Here is a 20,652-nt window from a genome sequence, read left to right on the forward strand (position 1 = left end):
CGATCCCTGGTCCGGGAACTAAGATCCCGCATGCCACGTGACGCAGCCAAAAAAAAAAAAAAAAAATTCCCCCTTAAATTCTCAGATATCTACAGCACTGAACTTTGAAAACCATCTCAAGTCACTATGGCTGCAGTTTTCCACCACCAGAGCTGGCAGTGGGGGATTAAGGAATGCACTCAAGCAATGAAGCCATATACTCATATTCTTTTCTTAAACATTTTTTGTTTGTTTGTTTGTTTTGCCACACTGTGCGGCATGCAGGATCTTAGTTCCCCCACCAGGGATTGAACCTGTGTCCCCTGCAGTGGAAGCGTGGAGTCTCAGCCACTGAACAACCAGAGAAGTCCCCATACTCATATTCTTAACTAATAGGATCAGTGCTCAGTTTTCCCTGCCTTTGGTCATTTTCTAGTACCTTCAACTAGTTATTTTAAATAATTTTATACAGTGTTTATCATTTTTACTTGTGGGAGAAATCATCTAATTTCTTTGTGCTGCCATTGGAATACTCACCCTCGGTATGAGCATTTTTATTGCCTTTTAATGCGTTTTACCCAAATGTTTTCCATATTAACAAAAGTATCACAAGAGCTCCTCGTCGAAGCCTTCGCTAATTTTCAGGCTGAGTCAGCTACCCCTCCTTTCAGCTTCCTTGGTGCCTTGTGCACAGTTTCTTCAGAGCCCACGTTCTGTATTCATGTCTGCATCCTCAGGGCCAGCAGAGAGCCTTGCACATTGTAATCACTGAACAAATATTTATGCAAGGAAGGAGGAAAGGAGAAAAAGAAGGAAGGAGGAAAAGGTAATGGGAAGAAAAAAGAAAGGAAACGGGCAGACAGGTTACAGATAACCCCTTCTGATGTGGACAAATGGAAACTGGAGAAAGAAAGAGGGGGAATGCAGTGAGCGGTGGAGGAGGGGCTGCCTAAGAGGTCATCGTCTATCAATATGTCACAAGCTCCTTGTTTTCTCTTCATCCTGCCCTCCCTTTTACACCCTTGATTTGAAGAGAAGAGTCCGAGATGTTCATGAATTGGTATCAAGGCATCTCAGATGCAAACCTGTATGTTCAGCGCAGGGACTGGACCCTGAAGCTGATCCTTTGGAGCCACCCTGGTGATGAATGACATGAACAGCACCCAACTAGTTTTGTGGGAATTAGGCAGCACCCAAGTTTTAAGTGAGTTACCTTAAAATCGTTTGTGCTTAACATGTTATTGAAATAAAAAGAAAAGAAGTAATGTTTGTTTAGCTCCTATTTCTGTGCCTGGCATTATAACTGACACTCTGTGTATGCATAAGACACATTTGGTGTGTATTATGTCACTTAATTTTCATAAAAACCTAGCAAGGAGGGTATTGTATCAGCATCTTTCAAATAAAGAAACAGGTTCAGAGAAGTTAAATAGCCAGCTCAAAACCACACTGCTCAGAAGTTGGGCACTGGGGTTCAAACACAACATATCTGACTATAAAATACCCATTTTTTGTTTTCAGAAACGGTTCTGTTTGTATCTAAGTTAAATGGCTAAAACTAAAAGAGCCATGAACTCAAAGGGCCTCCTGGGATGCCAGGTGGGTGGAGCTTTTGTGTGGGAACAAAAGCTGGAACCTATTCAAAGTGTTTTAATTGAGGATTACCGTAAATAACGATGATCCCTGTGAGGCCGAGGCTTCATGCTTAATTGTAAGTGGAGCTCTCTGGAACACACTTAGTGTGTTTCACCAAGCATGCGCGTGTTCCTACTTTGCATTACATCTGGGCATCCCATCACCTCCCACACACATGTACATACCCCTTAAAATTTTCTGTGGAGCTTGCTAAAAATGCAGATTCTAAAGTGCCATCCATAAGAATTCTTATTTAGTTGATCTGGGCTGGTGCATTTGTAACAAGCACCTTAGGTGATTCTAAACATATTGGGTCCAAGCCCATCCTTTCAGACTCTGGCAGCCTTTCTGGTCTGGGTAGCCATGACTTTGCTCAGCCTTCTCCTGTTTGAAGTTCAAATACTTGAAAGTAGGTGCACAGGAAGATAAAAGAATGGTGTCAAAGCCCCAAGAAAATGTAGTCAAGTCTCCTTCATACTCCATAATGTTATTACTTTCATGTGTTATTAAATGGCCTCTGTAGTTGTAAACCTTTTTAATGTAATAGTACAATTATCTTTATTAATTTCATGGTACCTCTTTTATCTTAGATCCTTTGATCATAAGGCTGAAATATATACAAACGATCTGTGATTTAACACATGCCAAGATTCATATCCTCTGCCTTTAAAAAGTAGAACCAAAGGAGGAGAAGAAATAAAAGTAGAACTAGGGCACCCATTCCAAAGGACCATGGATAGATTTTGTAGCCCTTCATTTCTGCTTTCCTAAGTATCAATATTCCTCTTTGGCACCATCCCAGGGTACTGATGACTTCTGCCAGGCCACAGCTGTCTTGAACATCTTTCCCCACCTAGCTAAGGAAGCTTCCTCCCTTCTATCTTTCTATCCAGAAATCCCACCTTATTTTCCACACTTTTCTTTTTCTTTTTATTTATTTTTATTTTTGCTGTGTTGGGTCTTCGTTTCTGTGCGAGGGCTTTCTCCAGTTCCGGCGAGCGGGGGCCACTCTTCATCGCGGTGCGCGGGCCTCTCTCTGTCGCGGCCTCTCTTGTTGCGGAGCACAGGCTCCAGACGCACAGGCTCAGCAGCTGTGGCTCACGGGCCCAGTTGCCCCGCGGCACGTGGGATCCTCCCAGACCAGGGCTCGAACCCGTGTCCCCTGCATTGGCAGGCAGATTCTCAACCACTGTGCCACCAGGGAAGCCCTCCACACTTTTCTTGACTGACTGGTCATAAGGTGATTTTCCCCAACTCCACCCTGTCTAAACATGCAACCCCCCATGATTCACTCTCTTCCCAATTGCTTCAAATGTATTTGCTCTATTGTGTATAAGTGTTGTCACTGTTTGCAATGACTACCTATCTGTTTCCCTCACATTTGTCAGGCGTATGTTGTAGTGGAAAAGGCATGTGTTGAGGTTCAGTCCTAAATTTATTCCTGACAATGCTGTTTATTAGCTTTAAATAGCTAAATATTTTTTTAATTAGCTCATCTAAGTGCTCTTTTTGTGAAGATCAAATGATGGTATCCATCCTTCTAAAGCAAGGTTTCTGGTGTGTCGTAGGTACACAGTAAATGTTAGTGACCACCATCTTCTCTTTCTTCCTTGGATTTAACAGTTATTTATTGAGCACCTATTATGTGTCAAATCCTTTTCTTGGCGCTGGAGTGAACAAGACAGAAAAAGTTCCTGCCCTGGTGGAACTTACATGCTATGGGATAGATGGAAAAGGAAACAGTAAACAAGCAAATAATATAACCTAAAATAAATAATTTATTATTGAAGAAAAACAATTTTATGTGGATAATAACAGAATATTGGTTAAATGTAAGCCACCTCTTCATAATTACTTTCTATAATCTTTAAGAGATTATTATTATTATCTTAGAATTAGAATTATATGAATTCTTTTATTTGGACCACTGCAGGATATTCAAACTCCAGAGTATGGCTTCATGTGCTTGAATATCTAATAGTATGAATCCTTCATTGGTCACCTTCCTATTGCAGGATTAAGCAGAAATGTGCTAAAAAAAAAAAAAATACACACTTGATAGAAGAATAATTACTGGAAAGTGAAGGGGAAATTGATTGGTTCCAGTTAGGATCTTGGCAGGAAGAGAAGTAAATGAATGCCATTCTGAAAGGTAGGAAGACTGAGTCCATTGCAGAGTAGACAGAATAAACGGCTGGAGGATTTCATGTCCTGGGATAACAAGGAGAGCACAGGCTGCCTTTTCTTAGGCAGGAAGCGGAAGACTTTCCCGCTGTAGACAGTAACCTTACATAGGAGTTCTGGTGGAGACTCAGAGGGCAGCAGAGGTGGGCAGAGAGGGCAGTCTGGGCATATGCCTTCTGAAGAAGCTCCTGAGGGAATTCTGATACAGTCTCTGGGCTGAGACCCATTGCACAGCGCTTGAGATACAGTAAGCGTTTAATAAAAATTTATTGACTATCAGACTGGCTTAGAGAAATCAGACAGCCCAGCATAGCTGGGTGCTTTCCACAGGTCTGAGAAGTGATTCTGTTCCTCTTCAGCTGTGGGAAAAAGCGGAGCAGAAAGGCTGAGTATGGTGCCAAGATGTTATTTTGTTTTTTCTTTTTAAAAAAAAAAAGAAAGAAAAGAGTTCCCGAAGTGTCACATCCATCTGTGTTAAAATCAAATGGGGGGCTTCCCTGGTGGCGCAGTGGCTGAGAATCTGCCTGCCAATGCAGGGGACACGGGTTCGAGCCCTGGTCTGGGAAGATCCCACATGCCACGGAGCAACTGGGCCCGTGAGCCACAACTACTGAGCCTGCGCGTCTGGAGCCTGTGCCCCGCAACGGGAGGGGCCGCGATAGTGAGAGGCCCGCGCACCGCGATGAAGAGCGGCCCCCGCACCGCGATGAAGAGTGGCCCCCACTTGCCGCAACTAGAGAAAGCCCTCACACGAAAACTAAGAGACCCAACACAGTCATAAATAAATAAATAAAATAAAATAAAGTATTTAAAAAAAAAAAAAAAAAAAATCAAATGGCAGGGCTTCCCTGGTGGCGCAGTGGTTAAGAATCTGCCTGCCAATGCAGGAGACATGGGTTCGAGCCCTGGTCTGGGAAGATCTCACATGCCACGGAGCAACTAAGCCCATGCGCCACAACTACTGAGCCTGCGCTCTAGAGCCCACGAGCCACAACTACTGAGCCTGCATGCCACAACTACTGAGCCCGCGCACCTAGAGCCCGTGCTCCGCAACAAGAGAAGCCGCCGCAGTGAGAAGACTGTGCACTGCAACGAAGAGTAGCCCCCTCTCTCTGCAACTGGAGAAAGCCCACGGGCAACACTGAGGACCCAGCACAGCCAGAAATAAATAAATAAATAAAATTTTTAAAAAAGAGAGAAAAGAATCAAAGTAAAATAAAATTAAAATTTTTAAAAAATCAAATGGCAGTAAGACATTTCAAAACAAAATATGTTGTATAATTGGATTACTATTACTATATTAGCTACTGCTGAACCTCCAAATTTTGTGCTGGAAACATGTGATTATTATTGCTTTTGAGTCCACACGTCAGCTAAATGGTTCTTTCTGGTGTCTCCGCTGGGCACATCGTGCATCTGAGGTTGGCTGGGGTTGGGTGGGCAGCTCTGCTGACCTTGGATGAACTCTCTAGCACGTTGGGGGACTGTCCAGCTAGAGGCTGGCCCTCCTGCATGTGGTCTCCCATCCCAGAGACTAAATTAGACTGGGCTACTTTACACGGCTGTAACAGGGTTACAAGAGGTGAGAAGAAGTATGCAAGGTCTCCTGAGGCCTAGACTCAGAACTGGCGCATTTTGTTAGCCGAAGCAAGTTCCGGATCCAGCTCAGATTTAAGAGATGGGGAAACAGACAATGCCTCTTTCTGGGAGATGTTGCAAAGTCCCATTGCTGAGTATGGACAGAGGGAGGGGTGAGGAAATGCAGCACAGCTATTTTTACAATCATGACCCACTCTCCTGACCCTGAGTTGTATGTCATTTATGTCCTTTGTCAACACTGAATCTACTCTTTTGGAAGGAAGGAATGTGTGTGGTCTTCAGAGGTTTGGAGCAGCTAATGCATGTGATATGCAAATAAGCACATTTTAAATTTTTTATTTTATTTTTTAATGGTTTATAACATTATAGAAGTTTTTTGTGTACCTAAATATTATATTTCGACTTCTGTATACACTACAGCGTGCTCATTCCCAAAGGTTTAGCTTCCATTCATCACCATGCAGTTGACCCCCTTTATCCATTTGGCCATCCCCCTGCCACCCTTCCCCTCTGGTAACTGCTACTCTGTTCACTGTATCTATGTGTTTGTTTTTGTTTGGTTTGTTCATTTATTTTTGTATTCCACATATGAGTGAAATCGTATGATACTTGTCTTTCCCCATCTGACTTACTTCACTTAGCATAATACATTCAAGGTCCATCCACGCTGTCACAAATGGCAAGATTTCATCTTTTTATGGCTTAGGTAGTATTCCATCACACACACACACACCCCACATCTTCTTTATCCATTCATGTGTCTATGGGCACTTAAGTTGTTTCCATATGTTAGCTATTTGTAAAGAATGCTGCAATGAGCATAGGGCCGCATATATCTTTTTCCAATTAGTGTTTTCGTATTCTTTCAATAAATACCCAGAAGTGGAATAGCTGGGTCATATGTTAGTTCTATTCTTAATTTTTTGAGGAACTTCCATATTGTTTTCCACCGTGGCTGCACCACTTTACCTTCCCACCAACAGTGTATGAGGGTTCCCTTTTCTCCACATTCCCTCCATCACTTGTTTTTTCTGCCTTTTTGATGATAGCCATTCTAACAGGCATGAGGTGATATCTCATTGTGATTTTGATTTGCATTTCCCTAATAAGAGTGATGTTGAACTTCTTTGTATGTGCCTGTTGGCCATCTGTATGTCTTCTTTGGAAAAATGTCTTTTTAGCTTCTCTGCCCATTTTTAAATTGGGTTGTTTGTTTTTCTGTTGTTAAGTTGTATGAGTTCTTTATATATTTTGGACATTAACCTGTCGTTGGATATATGATTTGCAAATATCTTCCCTCATTTGGTAGGTTGTCTTTTCAATTTGTTAATGGTTTCTTTTGCTGTGAAGAAGCTTTTTAGTTTGATGAGGTCCCATGTGTTTATTTTTGCTTTTGTTCCCCTTTCCTGAGGAGACATGTTCAGAAAGATATTGCTAAAACCAATATCAAAGAGCATCTTGCCTATGTTTTCTTCTAGGAGTTTTATGGTTTCAGATCTTCCATTCAAGTCTTTAATCCATTGTGAGTTGATTTTTGTGTATAATGTAAGATAGTGGTCTAGTTTCATTCTTTTGCATGTGGCTGTCCAGTTTTCCCAACACCATTTGTTAAACAGACTATACTTTCTCCATTGTATGTTCTTTGTTCCTTTGTCGTAAATTGATTGTCCATGTATATGTGAGTTTATTTCTGGGCTCTCAGTTCTCTTCCATCGATCTCTGTGTTTGTTTTTCTGCCAATATCATGCTGTTTTGATTGCTATAGCTGTGTAATATCATTTGAAATCAAGGAGTGTGACACCTCCAGTTTTGTTCTTTTTTCTCAGGATTGTTTCGGCTATCTGGGGTCTTTTGTAGCTCCATATAAATTTTAGGATTTTTGTTCCATTTCTGTGAAAAATGTCATTGGAATTTTGATAGGGAGTGTACTGAATCCATAGATTGCTTTAAGTAATATGGACATTTTAACAATGTTAATTCTTTCAGTCAATGAGCACAGAATATCTTTCCATTTGTGTCATCTTCAATTTCTTTCAACAATGTCTTATAGTTTTCAGTATACAGGTCTTTCATCTCCATGCTTGAATTTATTCTTAGGGATTTTATTCTTTTTGATGCAATTATAAATGGAATTGATTTCTTAATTTCTCTTTCTGCACAACAGATTTTTGTACACTGATTTAGTACCCTGAAACTTGACTGTATTCATTTATTATTTCTAATAGTTTTTAGGTGATGTCTTTAGGGTTTTCTATACATAGTATCATGTCATCTGCAAACAGTGACAGTTTTACTTCTTCCTTTCCATTTTGGATGCCTTTTATTTCTTTTTCTTGCTTAATTGATCTGGCTAGGACTTCCAATATTATGTTGAATAAGAGTGGCAGGAGTGGATGCAGAAAAAGCTTTTGACAAAATTCAACATCCATTATGATAAAAACCCTCCAGAAGGTGGGCATAGAGGGAACATACCTCAACATAATAAGGGCCATATATGACAAACCCACAGCTAACATCATATTCAATGGTGAAAAGCTGAAAGCATGTCCTCTAAGATCAGGAACAAGACAAGGATGCCCACTCTCACCCCTTTTATCAGTGGTTTTTGTTTTTTTTTAGTACTATGTTTTTTTCTAGTACTTTTATGTAGATGTCAGAATGGCATCATCAAAAAGAACACAAATGACAAATGTTGGTGAGGATGTGGAGAAAGGGAACCCTTGTACATTGTTGGTGGAATGTAATTGGTGCAGCCACTGTGGAAAACAGTATGCGGTTTCTTAAAAACTTAAAAATAGAACTACTATATGACCCAGCAATTCCATTCCTGGGTATATATCAAAAAAAAACAAAACCACTAACTTGAAAATATACATGCACTCCAATGTTCATAGCAGCATTATTTACAATTGTCAAGATATGGAAGCAACCTAAGTGTCCATAAACAGATAAATGGATAAAGAAGATGTGGGATATATATATATATACACACACACACACACACACACACACGCACACATACATGATGGAATGTTACTCAGCCATAAAAAAGAAATATTGCCATTTACAGTATTACTAGAATCTTCCCTCTTGATACTGCTTTTGCTTCATCCCATAGATTTTGGTAAGCCATATTTCCATTTTCATTTGTCTCTAATTTTTTTTCATTTCTCCTTTGATATCTTTGTTGACCCAATAATTGTTCAGTAGCATGTTGCCTAGTTGCCACATATTTGTGATATTTCTGGCTTTCTTCTTGTAGTTGATCTCTAGTTTCACACCATTTTGATTGGAAAAGATGCTTGATATGATTTTAATCTTCCTAAATTTATTGAGACTTGTTTTGTGTCCCAACATATGGTCTATCCCTGAGAATGTTCCAGGTGCACTTGAGAATAATGTGTATTTGGCTGCATTTGGATAGAATGTTTTATATATGTCTATCAAATCAATCTGGTCTAAGGTTCATTTAAAGCTGCTGTCTCCTTGTTGACTTTCTGCCTGGATGATCTAATACACTGATGTAAGTGGGGTATTAAAATCACCTACTATTATTTTGTTGTCTCCTTTTAGGTATGTTACTAATTGCTTTATATATTTTGGTGCTCCTATGTTAGGTCAATATATATTAATAACTGTTATGTCTTCTTGACGAATTGTCCTCTTTACCATTACTTAATGTCCATCTTTGTCACTTGCTACCATTTTTGCCTTGAAGTCTATTTTTTCCCATGTGAGAATGGCTACACCCACTTTCTTTTGGCTGTCATTTGCTTGGAGTATTGACTTCCATTCCTTCACTTTGAGCCTATGTTTCTCTTTAAAACTGAGATGAGTCTCCTGGAGGCAGCATATAGTTGGGTCTTATTTTCTAATCCATCCAGTTATTCTGTGTCTTTTGATTGGTAAATTCAATCTATTCACATTTAAGGTGATCGTTGATAGATGAGGACTTAGAACTGCCATTTTTTCTTTTATTTTTCTGGTCGCTCTGTATCTCCATTGCTCCTTTTTTTTTTTTATAACATCTTTATTGGAGTAGAATTGCTTTACAATGGTGTGTTAGTTTCTGCTGTATAACAAAATGAATCAGCTATACGTATACATATATCCCCATATCTTCTCCCTCTTGTGTCTCCCTCCCACCCTCCCTATCCCACCCCTCTAGGTGGTCACAAAGCCCTGAGCTGATCTCCCTGTGCTATGCGGCTGCTTCCCTCCATTGTTCCTTTTTCCTTGTGTTTCTGTCTGACATTTTAGTATGGTGGATTTCTATGATGTTTTTCCCAATTTCCTCTTGTTTTTATGTTTCCTCTCTCTGCTCTAGATTTATGTTTTGTGGTTACCATGAGATTTGTATGAAACCTATCATGGATAAAATTGTTCTTTTTCTGCTGATAGTATCTTATCTTCATTTGCCTACATGGGTTTCCTCCTTTTCCTCTTCCCTTTTTACGTTTTTGTTGTCTTAAATTATTCCTTTTTGTGTTGTTTTGTGTACAGTACTTTAGCCTTTTCATTTCAGGTAGAAGAGCTTCTTTCAACGTTTCTTTTAAGGCTCATCTAATGTTGATGAGCTCAGTCAGCTTTTGTTCATCTGGGCACGTCTTTATTTCTCCTTCATATCTGAAGGATAACTTTGCTGGATAGAGTATTCTTGGGTGATGGTTTTTATCTTTCAGTATTTCAAGTATGTCATTCCACTCTCTCCTGGCCTGCAGAGTTTCTGCTGAGAAGTCTGCTGATGGACTGATGGGGATTCCTTTGTAGGTTACCATCCTTTTTTCCCTGGCTGCCTTTAGAATATTCTTTCTTTGTCATTAACTTTTGACAGTTTTAATACACTGTGTCTTGAAGAAGGTCTTTTTGTATTGAGGTAATTAGAAGTTCTCTTGGCTTTGTGGACTTCTCCATCCAGTTCCCTCCCCAGGTTTGGGAAGTCCTCAGCTATTATTTCTTTAAATAAACCCTCTGCGCTCTTCACTCTCCCTTCTCCTTCTGGGATACCCATTACCCTAATGATGCCCTTCCTAAAAGAGTCAGATAGTTCTATAGGATTTCTTTACTTTTTAGATCTTAATGCACTCTCCTCTTCTCCCTGTATCATTTCTAGATTTCTATCTTAAAGCTCACTAATTCTCTCTTCCATGTGGTCTGCTCTATTTCCAGTGCTTTCTAATGCATTCTTCATCTCATTTATTGAGTTCTTCAGCTCCAGAATTCCTGTTTGGTGCTTTTTTCGAATTTCAATCTCTTTGGTAAAGTATTCCTTCTGTTCATTAATGTCATTCCTGAGCTCATTGAACTGCCTTTCAAAGTTTTCTTGTAGCTGGTTGAGTATCTTCGTGACAGCTATTTTGAATTCTCTATCAGATCACAACATTCCATGACTTTAAATTTGGTTTCTGGAGGACTGCCATTTTCTTTTTGTGGTACTGTGTTACCATGGTTCTTCATGGGGCGTGATGAGTGCTCCTCTGCCAGTGCATTTGAAGTGGTGAACATGTTTCTTCTTTAGGTAAAGCTTTTTTTCTCACTTGATTGTAGCTATTCAATAGGTTAGTAATTAGATGCCTTTCTTTTGTTTCCCAGTAGGTGGCGCTATAGCACAAGTTTTGGTTTCTCTTACCCGCGCTGCCTCCGGTTATTTTTGAGAGCTGGCACTTCCCACCCTCCACTGTCTGTGTCAGAGGTGTCGTCTGGTGCCCTCCCTGTCACTATTTCTGTCTCCAGGGTTGTTGGTTCCTTGCTGCTGCCAGTGTTGCTGACAATGCCACCTGGGGCACGGAGATGGCAGGCACTGCCTTCACCGTCCCTCTGGTTCCGCCTGCTTTATGTGTTCCAGGCCACGCACCCTTAGATGACAGATGTGTGGAACCCTCCAGCATGCTGCTGTGTCGGGCCGAGGAACCTTTGTTGAGTTATGGATGTTTTACTGGTCGTAGATGGAAGGGGAGAGACAAAGGGAGTGTCTCACCCCCCCCCCCCCGATGTTGATGTCACTCTTCCAAATGGGCACATTTTAAATACACTTGATAGGATAATAAGGGTAAACTTTTCTGTGTTGTACTAAGCAATAGATCTAAACGGAATCAGAGGAAAGTGGTCATTGTTAATGTTTACGATTCAAGTGGTTACGTATTTTTTAAGTCCTGAAAGATGCTTTATGAACTGTAAGGGTTCTCTTATTTCTTAATTAAATTTAGCAAGAAGCTTACTATGAAATGTTATTTGCTGGCTGGCTTTCATACCGAAGTGTTTCACTTTACCCTGATCTAAAATAGTGTGCCTTCCAAAGCTGCTAGTGACAGATAAGAGCAAGAACACAGCTTTACGTAGTCAAGGAACATTTGTTTCTCTTATAATGCACTGTTTCAGGACTCTGTCCCCTCTCTGGGCCTTTTCCTTTTTTTAATCTTAAACTCTAAACTATAGAATTAAACTCCTTGACTGAAGTTTTCTGTAAGACAGTTTATCTTCTTTGTTCCAGAACTCTGGGTGGCCTCCATTTTTTTTGTCTTCAACAGTCTTGCTCTTGAATGAAAGACTACTCCTTTCATGTTAGTATTAGTCACGCACACATATTAAAGAATGCCTGCCCTCTTGTGTCCATAGAGGCTGCTACAATAAGGAGTGAATTAGCAAGTTTATCATGCCAGAAATACAGAGTTCTATCCTATGGAGATTTTCTACCAGAGTTTGCTCAAGGCTGCCAAGTATGGTTGTACAGTTCAAACACTGCAGAACAACCTCAGCCCAAGAGCTGAATGAACAGTCATTGAGGGACTTCCCTGGTGGTGCAGTGGTTAAGAATCCGCCTGCCAATGTAGGGGACATGGGTTTGAGCCCTGGCCCAGAAAGATCCCACATGCCACGGAGCAAGGAAGCCTGTGAGCCACAACTACTGAGCCTGTGCTCTAGAGCCCACGAGCCACAAGTACTGAAGCCCTGGCGCCTACAGCCCTTGCTCCACAACAAGAGAAGCCACCGCAATGAGAAGCCCGCGCACCACAACGAAGAGTAGCCCCCACTCGCCGCAACTAGAGAAAGCCCGTGCACAGCAACAAAGACCCAACACAGCCAAAAATAAAAACAAACAAATAAATTAATTAATTTATTTTAAAAAAAGACTTGTGGCTCTGCTGATTTTCCAACATTTGTAAAACACGTTGACCCAGAGTGTCAAAACCATGTTCACTTTTATAAATGTAGATACTTTTTCTACTTAAAAAAATTATGTAGACTCATTACATAAAATTTGGAAAATACAGAAAAGGAGAAAGAAAGAAGGCATCCGTATTCTTACTATCCAACAATGAATCCTGCTAATATCTCCCCCTAATTAAAAGTTCTCCTGCAAAATCCTAGCAAGTGAGGATCTACTCTGTTCGTCATTTTGGAAACTTGGAATAGTCCCGATTTAATGTATTCTTGTCATCCCAAATCATAAAATCAAAAATTTTCAATGGCAAATCCAGGGATGGAGGTCCACTGGCACCTTTAGAAACGGCAGTTGAGTAACTGCCACAGAGGGGAACCAAAGCTGGGAGAGGATAATAATAACGGACACTGCAAAATGCATTGTGTACACAAAGCTCTGTGCTAACACTGATGCCTCAATATTTTGCATATGTGTTATGCTGATTTGTATATTCGTGTTTCCTGTAGGGTTTTTGGAGTCTCTGGACGACTTTTACCTTCTCAGCAGTGGTTTGGTATTGCTGCAGACTACAAACAGCGTGTATAATAAAACCCTACTGCAGCACGTGGTACCCCAGTCTCTCCTGGCCTGGCAAAGAGTCCGGGTGGCCAATATGATGGCAAATGGAGGCAAGCAGTGGGCAGAGGTCTTTTCAAAATACAACTCTGGTAAGTGGCCCTGCAGAATAACTTTTAGGCATGTACGTACGTTTAGATCTGGAGTTAACCGGTAAAGCCATACCCATGCCCTGTCTTCATGTCTCCCAATATTTCAGGCACTTATAACAATCAGTACATGGTCCTGGACCTGAAGAAGGTAAATCTGAACTACAGCCTTGATAAAGGCACTCTGTACATTGTGGAGCAAATTCCTACGTATGTAGAATATTCTGAACAAACCGATGTTCTGCGGACAGGTATTTTCTTCTTGCTAGAGGTCTGGAAGTCTGACGTGTGTGTGTGTGGTTGTGTGTGTGTGTGTGTGTGTGTGATGGATAATATGTGGTGTGTGAATGTATGATGAGGGAAGTATATGGTGGGGAAGGAAGGAGGGGAATGCCATTGCTAGTCACACAGGGAAAGAATGACCAGGTTCAGCACAACATGTAAAACCTGCACCTCAGACTCTTACGTGACAGCATAATCTACTCTTATGCGTAGACTGGGACAAAGCCAGGCATTCACAATCTTATGACTACTTATGGTTCCAATATTACCTTCTCTCCTGGGTTCCCAAGTAAAACTTTTAGTTCAGCAACTATTTATGGGAGTGCTACTCTGGCCCAGGGACTGGAAAAGCGTGGATGTAGAATCCCCAACACACAGTCTGATAGGGAAGCAAGGCACCTAAAGAAGCTATTCGAACCCAGAAAGCAAAGAGCAGTGATAAGCTCTGGTGTAGCAAACCTGGTGGTGGAACTAAAGAAGGCACCGTGTCAGTGGGAGGGATGAGAGAAGGCGGTTCTGGAGGGCAAGGTCACAGCCCAGACATTGGAAGTACTGGTTTTGGAGTCACATTGCCTTGATTTGACTATCTGTTCCTCAAAATCTTATCCACTCTCTCCAAGCCTCGCTTTCTTCATCTGTAAAACCTGACAGTAATGGTACAGGTCCCTAGTCACTTATTTGTAATTACAAAATCTCAAAACTCTAAAACTAGAAGTTCTTTGTTCCTTTGTTTTTTGTCCTAGCTCGCTTGTGGTAGCAAAATATGACCTGATCTGAACTCACTCAGTAGCAAAAACTAACTTGAACTATTTATAGTCTCTATTTATTTCCTCTCCTCTGGAGAGAATTTATACATCAGGCTACAGAGTTATCAATGTCTTTGATTATGAGGGGCTCCCCACAGAGACTGCAACATCGTTTGTAATTTACACACCATTGCTGTTCTAAAACCTGGAAAACCCTGAATTCTGAAACACATCTGGCCCCCAAGAGTTTTGCGATGTGGGAGTGTGGACCTTTGCAATTTCACAGGGTTGTCATGATAATTAACAGATAATTTTTGTCAATTCTTGAGCACGTTGCCGACACTTAGCAAGTCCTGACACCTTGCATTGAACATAGTGCTCAGCGCACATAAGAAGTCCTCACTGAACGTTTGGTAATAAATGAAAGAGAAGATGATGTCTGCGTGGAGGTTTACAGGCTAGAAAGGAGCTCAGCAATTTGACAAGGGGACAAGGTCAAACAAATAGAGGCATGAAGACCATGGTGTGAAGGAGAAACTATTAGCCCAAGACAGCTAGAGAGAAGGCTGTGACACGAAAGATAGGTAGTCAGGGGAAAATACAGCCTTTGGATCCTGCTGAGCAGTCAGTTTAGCCTTTATAGAAAGTCCAGAGATAAACCCACGCACCTATGGTCACCTAATCTACGACAAAGGAGGCAAGAATATAAAATGGAGAAAAGACACTCTCTTCGATAAGTGGTGCTGGGAAAACTGGACAGCTCCATGTAAAAGAATGAAATTAGAACACTTCCTAACACCATACACAAAAATAAACTCAAAATGGATTAAAGACCTAAATGTAAGCCCAGACACTATAAAACTCTTAGAGGGAAACATAGGCATAAATTGCAGCAAGATTTTTTTCGGGCCGTCTCCTAGAGAAATGGAAATAAAAACAAAAATAAACAAATGGGATCTAATTAAACTTAAAAGCTTTTGCAAAGCAAAGGAAACCATAAGCAAAACGAAAAAACAACCCTCAGAATGGGAGAAAATATTTGCAAACGAAGCAACCGACAAGGGATTAATTTCCAAAATATACAAACAGCTCATGCAGCTCAATATCAAAAAAACAAATAACCCAATCAAAAAATGGGCAGAAGACCTAAATAGACATTTCTCCAAAGAAGACATACAGATGGCCAAAAAAAGCACATGAAAAGATGCTCAGCATCACTAATTATTAGAGAAATGCAAATCAAAGCTACAATGAGGTATCACCTCACACCAGTCAGAATGTCCAACATCAAAAAATCTACAAACAATAAATGCTGGAGAGGGTGTGGAGAAAAGGAAATCCTCCTACACTGTTGGTGGGAATGTAAATTGGTACAGCTACTATGGAGAACAGTGTGGAGGTTCCTTAAAAAACTAAAAATTAGCCTTTATCCTTTAGAAAACTGGAGTCTTTGAAAAGGGGAGAAGACAGGAGGAGAATTAGGAAACTGTTGAAATAGATCAGCTGAGAGATGAGTAGGAACAGAACCAAGATAAGGTATGGGTGCTGGGGATCAGGGCTGGTCCTTCGTTTCCCAGGTCCTCGAATCCATTTTGTAACGACACCCAGAGGGAATCGCCTCACTCCAGGGTGGCTCCTGCCAGCTAAGTGCATATAATGTGCATAAAACAGAATTAACTAAGGTGGAAACTTCAATTGCCAAGAAGATCAGATGCTACCAAGTAGCGGACCTACCTCCTCTTGTTGGAAAATCCACCTGAGAAGTCACATCATTAGGTGGTTACTTGGGTAGCATGGCAGTTCAAAACTGAGAACCTAGCTGTCTGACTTGGTCCTAAGAGCCTGATAATGATAGGAAGCCGCTGATTATATGATGGTAGATTCAGGTTCTTTGCAATCCCATTCCTAGATCCCATGAAGAGGTCTACCCTGGGACTAAAACAAGTTGATGCTGATCTGTCTGTAGTTTGTTTTGTTTTGTTTTCCCCCAGAGGCAAGAAGAACACAGAGTTAAATTCATCGAGTGTCTACTATATACTTGACATACCTTTTACTTATATTCTTTTGTTTGACCTTCATAACATATTTCCAGATAAGTAGTATTGTTACCATCTTACTGTAAGGGAAGAAAGGCTCAGAAAGAAACATGTGATTTTCCTAAATAATTAAGCGATATCATATAGCCATTAAAAAAAAAAAAAAAGTCCCACAAACCTCCTAGTATTTGGAAGCAGCTGTGATATGTCGATAGAAGCCCTGGGTGTTCTTAGTCAGAAGGAAGGCATTCGACCTCTCTGAACCTCTGTTTCTTCCTTTAGAAGGAGGGATGTAATATTTATACATCAGCAGGTGGTTGTGATATTATACAAGATACTCTATTTTAAATCCTTTTTTAATCATGAAGCTTTATGAAAATGTGAAGCATAAAGCAGCCATTTTTATTATTCATTTGAGCTATTCACATAGAGAACTATAATTATAAAAGTTAATATTCATCTAGTGCTTACCAAGTACCAGACCCTGTTGTAAGCTACTCCATCTGTTTGAACTCATTTAACGCTCACAATGATCCTTATAAGGTAAGTACTGTCATTGTTCACATTTTGTAGATGAAGACACTGAGGCACAGAGAGGTTAAAAAATTCATGTAAGGTCACATACCTAATAATGGCAGGACCAGGCTTAAGATCCAGGCAGTCTAGCTCCCAAGTTGTATAACCTAGATATACTGCAATAATGAATGTGACTTTTAGCCTGCACTTTCAATGTTGTCTTTATCTCACTTCTTCCTGATGCTGGCTCTGTGCCCCAGAATCAGCAACGTTGAATGTCTTGTCATTTGTTTTCTCTTAATAACTTCATCCCTGAGTAGGGAATCCTATAAAACAGTAAGAAGGGAAAAAGGCAGACAAGGGCTAAGAGAATATGGGAGTGGGAATTAATCCCTGAATGGTGAAGGTTGACTGACTGTCCTTTAGGCAACACCCTAGGCCACTGTAATCTGAGCTGTTCCTGAAATGTTGATTTTACTAAAGGTGTGTCACATGTTTGATGCCTAGTGACCTTGGCACACCGTGAAGCTTTGAATGAAGCTGAGCCTTTATGAATGTTTAGCTTCAGAGGAGTTAAATGCCTACTGGAACCTTAAAGACCATCTCCATTCCCCTCACATTATGAACTCTTCCTTTCCCTCCTCCTGCTAAAAAAAGGGGTTGGGGGAATGAGGTTAACTGCCTAAGGTCTAGTTATTCAACCCTGAGCCTAGAATTCAGATTATCTTCTGCTTAATAGATTGCTTTAAGAATTTGGGGTGAAAAACCAAAGAATCCTGATGCTCTTCTTCCCCTAATGGAATAATCTAGAGGTATACCGAGTCTGTAAATTTCAAAGGATCTGTTTGATTGCCAGGGTTCACAGTCATTATTTTCTATGTAGTATCATTTTGTAATTACACAGCTGTGGCAATTTTCAAAAGAAAGTACCACAGATAACATTTCTTTTGTTCCCTCTCTCTTCTGTCTTCCTCCCCGTCCATCCCACCCTCCCCTCCCTTCCATTCCAAATTAGGATACTGGCCCTCCTACAACATTCCTTTCCATGAAAAAATCTACAACTGGAGCGGCTATCCAGTGTTGGTTAAGAAGCTGGGTTTGGACTACTCTTACGATCTGGCTTCACGAGCCAAAATCTTCCGGCGCGACCAAGGGAAAGTGACCGACATGGAATCCATGAAATATATCATGCGATACAACAGTACGTGGCACGTTTCTCAAGAATCATTCTTCAAAACTCCTTTTCTTCCCCATGGATAAAGAATCCATGTAATTTTATCATCTCTGTACTAGAAGGAATTATAAGAAGTTATTGAATTATTTAGTATTCAACTGATACTCTGCATATTATATACTCAACAAATAGAATTTTGTCCTCTTTTATAAAAATGATAGGGAAGAGGATTCTACATATTTTTTTAACTGAAAAAGTTATATGTAAAACACAGAAGAAAGAACCCATGTAGGGTACTTTTTTTACCCTACCGTCCCAAACACAGATTTCCTTCCAAGGAGAAAAGCAGCTACTAAAACAACAATTATTCATAAACACTTTATTTTTGATGAACAGTATCGAGTCAGATTTGTATTTATTTTGTTAAAAAAAAAATGTATGTACATTTGTCCTCTGTTATCTCTCTTCCATCCATTCTTCACTGTGCAAGGTTCTTGAGACCAGGCTGAGCCTGGAGCAGGGGACTTGCGGTTGCCTCTTCCCAGTACACGTCGGAGGTGACTTCTGTATATGGGAGCAGGCTGGGCCGAGGAGGTCTCTGGGGTACACTCTCTGATCGTCTAGGCTTTCACAGGTCCAGTTTACTGTGGATAAGTGGATCTCGGAATGGTCAGTGCTCACTCTTTTCCCCATCACTTGTTTCCTAGATTACAAGAACGATACTTACAGTAAGGGTGATCCCTGCAATACCATCTGCTGCCGTGAGGACCTGAACTCACTTAATCCAAGTCCTGGAGGTTGCTATGACACCAAGGTAACACGCTATTGGTTGTTTTGTTTTGTTTTTTAACTTTTTGTTTTATACTGGAGTATAGCCAATTAACAATGTTGCGATAGTTTCAGGTGCACAGCCGAGTGACTCAGCCATACATAACGTGTATCCATTCTCCCCCCAAACTCCGCTCCCATCCAGTCGCTATTGGTTTTTGAATTTAATTTCCACCAGTACCTAGGCCTTTTCAAAGGCAAAGCTGCAGAGGTTTTTGTGGCATAAAACACAATGATGTCTCTGAACACAAACTCAGTTCAGGAATCAGCTTTTTCAGAGAGTCTGGTGGTAGGCCCTACTGCCTCACTTCCAGTTCCTGCTCTGCCGCTCAGCTGTAAATCACATCGTCTGTTATGCTTCTGTGTCCTCATCTGAAAAATGGAAATAAGCGTACTTGCCTCAAGGGTTGTTGTGAAGAATCAACATTTACTATCTATAAGATGTTCACAACAGTACTCAGTGGGTTATTTGTAAATGTGCACAATCATGCTGCTGCTGATGGTGCTGGGGAGGTTTTGTTTTACCAGGACCGGCCCAAAGTCCAGAGAGCATACTGAGAGCAGCGTGATTTCACGTTACACAGGAACTGAATGTAGCTGAAGGAACAAGTATTGGACCAGATGCTCAAGCAATGAAGAGTTTTCACTATGCTAGAATTCTTAAGTGCTGTAACGTGTCTCACAATATAGGTAATAAAAAGTTTGCAGTGGGGCTGAAGCCCACTCACATAGGCTTGTGAGAACCAGTTGTTAAAATAGTTGACACCATGTTGATAGCTTGAAGTGGTGGAATATTTACATCATGGAAATCAGCAAACACTACAAATTGGGGTCTTTTTCCCTCAGAGAGCTAGTTAGTTAAAAATTTACCAGCACACTACTGGATTTGGGATGTCCAAGGTTGTGAGTTAGCCATCTAGTTGGTGGAAGGAATCATTCTACCACATCCTTTTGCACTTTTGGCTTGGGCATGTGTCTTTTCATTTGCATCTCCAGTCCTAAATTCTGGAAGAAATCTCTTACAAGCGGAGTTAACTGTTCTATCTGAAGCTCTCTAATAACTGTAAGAATGCCAACCCCCCCATACATTATTTTTTCTATCAGCTTAATGTCTAAACAGAAGATGTTTTAGAATAGTTTGAGCCAAGCTTTAGTCTTAATGACTCTCAAAATGCTGTGTAAGAAAAATTTAGTGGATGTAGCGAGCCTGGCACACATGAAGCCCCAGTGAATGCTTTTGTATTTATTTCTTTTTAATGGTATTTGCAGACATTCAGTAAAGTGTGTGAAAAGTGTTATGTCCATTCCAGAACACACAAAGAGAATTACTTGAACTGGGGAGAACCCAAGCCAAGCTTCCATCTGCCAAATTTTACTTTTTTCAGGAGACAAGAGCCTGCCAATTTTTCATCAAAAAAGTCTCTGTGGAAGCATATACTTTAAAAATATCATTTCTCTTGAGCCATTTTGAATATGAGGAAAATCAGAAGTTATGAGACATTTCCTGCTTTCCCCTCTAAGCTTAAGATCTGCTGCTACCCAATGTTCAAGTGTTTTTAAGACACGGACCTCACTTTTTATCGAGTTCCTTCTACTTCAATACTCGTTAGTGCCCTGATTAATAACAACTTTTACTGAGGAATTAATCTATTCTAGGCACTTCTTCAAGTATTTGCTCTCATTAATCCTTATGACAACTCTTCTATGAAGCAGGGTTATTAGTTTACTTTTACAAATGAGAAAACGGAGTCAAAATACATTTTGGAGCTAGAATTCCAAATATGAGTAACCTGATTCCAGATCTCAC

General features: G+C 40.5%; 1 protein-coding gene across 1 annotated transcript in view; it reads left to right on the forward strand.

Annotated features, from left to right (window-relative positions):
- The window catches only part of PLBD1 (phospholipase B domain containing 1), a 70,472-nt gene that overhangs the window by 49,335 nt on the left and 485 nt on the right, over positions 1–20,652 (forward strand). Inside the window, exons 7-10 of the mRNA XM_007196159.3 lie at positions 13,066–13,266; positions 13,374–13,514; positions 17,859–18,044; positions 18,725–18,831. Of these exons, the coding sequence (XP_007196221.3) occupies positions 13,066–13,266; positions 13,374–13,514; positions 17,859–18,044; positions 18,725–18,831 (635 nt within the window). The remainder of the gene's footprint in view (positions 1–13,065; positions 13,267–13,373; positions 13,515–17,858; positions 18,045–18,724; positions 18,832–20,652) is intronic.

This window comes from Balaenoptera acutorostrata, chromosome 11, assembly GCF_949987535.1.
Source record: "Balaenoptera acutorostrata chromosome 11, mBalAcu1.1, whole genome shotgun sequence".
NCBI classification, from domain to species: domain Eukaryota; kingdom Metazoa; phylum Chordata; class Mammalia; order Artiodactyla; family Balaenopteridae; genus Balaenoptera; species Balaenoptera acutorostrata.